At 42.8% G+C, this 5,702-nt stretch overlaps 1 protein-coding gene across 1 annotated transcript; it reads right to left on the reverse strand.

Annotated features, from left to right (window-relative positions):
* Positions 1–1,072: 1,072 nt before the first annotated feature.
* On the reverse strand, positions 1,073–3,819 carry gpr6 (G protein-coupled receptor 6). Its single transcript, XM_069158716.1, has 2 exons — positions 3,607–3,819; positions 1,073–2,622 (listed from the first exon to the last, which is right to left on the reverse strand). The coding sequence occupies exon 2, from the start codon at positions 2,597–2,599 to the stop codon at positions 1,592–1,594; it is 1,008 nt and encodes a 335-aa protein (XP_069014817.1). The 5' UTR covers positions 2,600–2,622; positions 3,607–3,819; the 3' UTR covers positions 1,073–1,591.
* Positions 3,820–5,702: the final 1,883 nt, after the last annotated feature.

The following is a 5,702-nucleotide window of genomic DNA, read 5'->3' on the forward strand; positions in this document are numbered from 1 at the left end:
ATTTCTTAATATGAGTTTTGTGTGAGAACATAAAGAGTAAGAGAATGAAATCTAGTTAGTGAAGGAGGAAAAAAAAGCTAAAGGGTGAGTTTTCAATTGCAAAATGTAACTTTGGTTTATTTAACATCTATCAAGATGGTTTTAATACAATTATAACAGTTCAGTTAAGAGTTACCGATAATAAAGTTATCTACAGTTCGAGTGGTGTGCAGATGTCATTTTATAAAAGCAGCAATAGCGTGGTGGGTAAACTCATTTACACGCACCAGATATCTGTCTGTGTTTCCAAACACACCGTTTGGTTTCCTGGTCTACGACGGTATCCCCCGTCCCTGCGGCAGTCTGATGCCCTCAGCCGCTACCTGTTTAAACAGCCCGGCAGATAAACGGCTGTGTTTGTGTCGGCGGCGGCTGCCAGTTTCGTTCGGAGTCGTCACAGAGCAGCCGACGCGGAGAGCGAACATATTATCTTGGCTCTTGTCACACACACATCCACGTGCCTGCGGCTGCTTTACTCCCGAATCATAACTCAAGATGTCGACGCGTGATAAGGCAACAGTACCGATTTCCCGTGCTCGCACAGCAGAGTGCATCATATCTCATCAGTGCAACCATCTGCCAAGGCCAATCTGGAGTTAAACAGATATTAAATTGCCAGAAAGAAATGCTCATTAGACTTCTGACGCCTTTATAGTTACGACCTCCTTAGTTTACATTTCACCTGCTCGACCTGAAGGCAAGATAATCAGAAAGCACTGCCGAGTACACTTGACCACGTGGCCCGTTTTCACGTTTCTGGCATCTCTCTGTATTTCTTTGTCTCACTCGCTGCCTGTCACACGCAGACTGAGCAAACAGCATTTAAATGTGTCAAAGGTGTACGGTGCTTGTTTTTCCAATGTGCCATTAGTATCTTCAAACAAACCCACCTGTGCTCCAGAGGAAGAGGCTGAAACAAGGTGAAGAGGATGAGAAAAAAAAAAGAGAAGAGAAGGAAAGAAAGTCAGGCGTAATGCAAAGGATGCATTCAAAGAAAACGTGCACCAGTAAAGACACATGATGGAGCCGCGAATAGATTTTTTAACCCTTTATTCCTCTTGTAAAAAATGGACATCAAAGACAAAACAATACAAAATAGAAAAATGGCACACAGTACTCACAAATTCAAACGTTTAAACACATTAAGGGCTATACAATACTGCTTTGGCATTTGAAAAACAACACTGAATAAAGTGCAAGAGTTTCCACTCCTTTTTGTTTTCATTTAAGTACATTCACAGGTTTGTTTTGTCTTTTTCACCAAAGTCTCTTGTTCACAGCGTTTCCAAACTTCTCATCTTAACTTGTGTTGAGTCATAGTAAAGTGCAGATACAGTATGCATGAGAGACACACTTCAAGCATCACGCCCTTCTTTTGTGTCTGTAAAGCATTCAGTCAGCTGTAAGCAGATTGTCGATGGTCACGGGATGGTTGGTCTTTTTGCTCTGGTCTTTTCTCACATACACACATGTACACACACACACACACACACACACACACAGACACACACAGACACACACACGTACACACACACAGAGGTCTAGCACCTTTTTAGACTTCACTTGGTGACCTGGACCGGTAGGATCCTTTGGCTTGAAAGCAGCCACAGAGAAGCATATAGATGGAGCGCTGGATCTCTGTGTTTCTGTAGGCGTAGATGATGGGGTTGATCATGGAGTTGTATGTCGCTGGCAGCAGTGTAGCATACGTGTACACCGATGGATAGTCCCTCTCACCAACCAGACAGTAGATGGCGAAGGGAAGCCAGCTGGCGCCAAAAGTCCCCAAGATGATGGCCAGAGTGGACACCCCTTTCTTGGTGGCGACATAATGCGAGGTGGCAAAAAAGTGCTGCTGCAGGGCAATCTGGTGGGCGTGGCGGCACACAATCTTGCAGATCTTGAAGTACAGGGTGAGCATGAGCACAAAGATGGCAAAGAAGGAGATGGCCAGGAGCGTGACGTTGCTCCGGGTCAAAGGGCGGACGATGCTGCAGGAGGCCGGCTCGTCCAAGCAGTTCCAGCCCAGCACCGGCAGTAAGCCCAGGAACAGAGACACCCCCCAGGTCCCCACTAACATCAGGTGGACGTACTGCAGCGTCTTCTCCGAGAAGTATGTCAGGGCGTTGTAGAGGGAGAAGTAACGGTCCACTGTGATGGCTAAAAGGCTGCTGATGGAAGCAGTGAAGGAGGCCACCAGAAAGCCCACAGTGATGAGGCTGATGGTCTCAGAGGAGATAACGTACTGAAACACAAAGTTCAGGATTAATCCCATTCCAGCGAGCAGGTCCGCCGTGGCCAGGCTACCGATCAGCACAAACATGGGAGTCCTTAGCGTGGGCGTGTAGAAGATGATTGCTACCACTATGGCGTTTTCACAGGCGATGACAGTGCCGGACATACAGAGCATGATGTCCCACGGGTTGATGGGGAACTGTAATGGGGCGGTGGAGAATTCCATGCTGCCGTTGTGGTCTAACGAGTCAGCCTCCATCCACGGCAGAGCTTCTCCAGCCCCAGGAGTCACAGAGGAGTCATTCACCACCAGCGACTCATTCATAGCTCCACTGTTGTTCCTCTGTCCTGTGCAGAAGAACAAGTAGAAAGGTTTGTTAGCGAAAAGTAAAATATTCCTTTGACTTGTACATTTTTGACAAGGTCAGAGGTCACGGTTTGTTACGTGACAGCACCGGTGAAAGGTGGCAGGACTTAAGAATCTTACGTTCTTAAACTCGGGGTCTTTCCAGAATCATTTGAAGACACAAGAGAGCTGTGCAAAACTTGCACAGAAAGTCCACCCTAAAACAGATTTTCACCATCTCTATACTATCTACTGCACAGCAAAGTTTTAGGAATTTACAAGGTGTGGAGTTGCTCCATTGTGATTAAATGACACTGCTTCTAGGACAATTTGTATTTGCATATATAAAAGCCTGTATTGAAATTAAATCTCTAAAATGTGGGTGGATTAAACCAACAAAAACTTTGTGTCAGTGGGAAATTATTATTAAATTCTCCTCTTTTAAGTCTAGAGCTACGGCTTTCTGTCAGATATTGTCTCTGCTGTCCAAAAAAAAAGAAAAAACAAATTTTAATTTTTTTTTTTTTACAAATCACAACAATACTACCACAGTGCAAAATCTGATTTTGGGTGGATTTTTCTTTTAAAAGTTGTTCCGATGGTAAATCAGCACAAGAACTGTCCATGGTGCTGAAATCACAGCAACTTACCATAGAAAACTGCATAACTAAACATCACAAATACAATCGGTTTACTCATCTAATGCAGTCTATACAGGATCTTTTATACTTTAAAAAAAAAAAAAAACTTAGGCTACAGAGTTATTACTATTTTTCATCGTTAAAATAATAAATAAGTGATTCTCTATGTTTTGCTGCATCTCCTATATGATACAAAATGTTTTCTTCTCATTCCCCCTCCACAAATTTGGAGACAAATAAAAAGAACAACAACACGTGAAACCGACACAAACCATAATTTCTCATAGGCTATTTGTCCTTTTTGTGCTAACAAAAAAAAAAGAAAAAAAAGTTGAAAATACATACCTCCGTGACAAAACTGTATTAGCAGAGACTTTCGCTGTAATCGGAGCCCCTCGTCCAAAGGGAAAATGTAAAATCGAGAAGGATGCGACAGATATCCCCGTCTACTCGCTCCTCTGGACCCTGCTCAAGTGAAGCCCTTGATTTTGTTGTGCTTCCCACGCATGGGACAGACACTCTGGACAGCAGTGGCGTGAAGCATTGGCTGGTGTTCAGCTCAGAGGGAGGTAGGTGAATGTGAGGAGGAGGAGGAGGAGGAGGAGGAGGACTGGAGGGGAGCGATCAGAGACAGGCAAGCAGAGCTTTAAACCCGAGTGACGTCAAGGCAGAGATAGACAAACGTGTCGAGGCTCCCTGCAGCTTCCTGCACGCTCTCCTTACCTCTGCCAACCTCTCTCCTGCAGTGTCATTTTGCATGATTTTTCAATACCGTTTCACACAAAAGCTCATTCTCTTCTTAACCCCTCACTGCGAGCGTGTTTGACTTAGTTTAAAGTACTGCACGGACTCAAAGTGAAGGCAGAAGATTTTTAGTTGAGCTCTTTCTTTGAGTTAAGGTGTTTATGTCTCATGTAGTTTATAGAATTCGTCTCCAACACAGACAAATTCTGCTTTGAATTCGGCGAGAAACAAAGAACGAGTCGAGGATGACTGTAATGCAAATGAACACGACAAACAAATGATGCAAGGACAGAAATGTGCAACGTTTTTACAGAGCTGCTTAAAATGTATCAGTAATAATTTGAACAGGATGTAATATTTATGGCTACCAAGCTTGTTTATATCTCACTCTTCAATTAAATGTCAAAGAATTAAATGCTGAGAGACAAGGGGGGACATTCAAAGCGGAATAGCAATATGGTGACCAGTTTTGGTTTCTAGGCAACAGCTGTTTGGCCACCTTTTGTCAGTGGACTCGGGGCTTCATTTCAAAGCAAAGCAGTCACATGAAGTGCCTAGTGAGTCATGGCGAAGATTTAGGTAGATACCCAACCACACACAAGACCAGAAAACACATCTTGAAATGATTTCTGATTGATTTCTAGGACTAAAAGAAAACAAAAAACGAATTGAATTGGCACCAAAATGGAGACCTGCACTACCAATTCAAACATTCAACCTGTGCTCTATTTTTGTGAGGACTAAAAAGGATTAGCTGCTGAAAAATATCAGTGGTTAGATGCATTTATTCATCCACACCCATGTGCGCCGAGAGCTTCAGTGTAATGAGACACCTGCCATCAGGAACATAAAAACAAGATGAAAAAATACATAAAAAGGCCTCTTTCGGGAAACCAACCCCAACTGTCGACCGCCCACCTGCTTGCAAACACAAACAGCAGAGCTCTCATTTGCAACAACACATACACTCGTGCTTATACACAAACACACATGCACAGTGACTCACCTGAGTGAAAGAATACCCTAATTGTGATATTTACGCCGTAAAAAAAACAACAACACAACAACAAAACAGTAAGGTTTCTAATGAGGCTGCGAAAAGGCCCTTAAGGGAGCACTGACAAAGAAAATGTAGAAAAGATAACATCGTATGGACGGTGGATCTATTTCAAGCGAGTTATTGTTCAACAGGGTGAGAGTAATACTGATGAAACATCTGGTGGAAGAAGGAGCAGAGGCAGGAAATGGAATGAAACTCATCTGTGGGGGAATTTGGATATTTTCTTCATTTGCACTTATGAGTAACACACGGTTTACTTTTATGGCACATTCTGTTAAACTTGTCTTTACATGTTACCGTTTTGTCCCCCTTCTCCTTAAAAAAACGGAATTAAAATGATTTCTAAGAGCGTATTTAGATCTTCACGTAGGGAGATATACAAAAAAAATAGAACTACTGGCAAATAGAGGAATAAAAGTTTTCTTTTTAGGTTTGGTCTTGGGGCCCAAGATTGCAAACTGAGCTCTACGAAAACCTCAATCCAGCCAGCCAAAATGAAAATTACATGGTAGTACGGTGGTGCAGCAGCAACATTATGAAAACAATAGTCAGAATTATTCCTAATGTTGGCATTTTGTAAAGTTTTAGCAACCACAGTGGTTGAAAATTTAAACTAATGATGTCTTTCTATGAATTG

This window comes from Embiotoca jacksoni, unplaced genomic scaffold (assembly GCF_022577435.1).
Source record: "Embiotoca jacksoni isolate LCO1_2020_lvr unplaced genomic scaffold, fEmbJac1.0.p SCAF_23, whole genome shotgun sequence".
NCBI lineage: Eukaryota > Metazoa > Chordata > Actinopteri > Embiotocidae > Embiotoca > Embiotoca jacksoni.

What these genes read in the sequence shown, in the direction of transcription:
- gpr6 (XM_069158716.1), bottom strand. Translation starts at nt 2,599, where the DNA reads ATGAATGAGTCGCTGGTGGTGAATGACTCCTCTGTGACTCCTGGGGCT.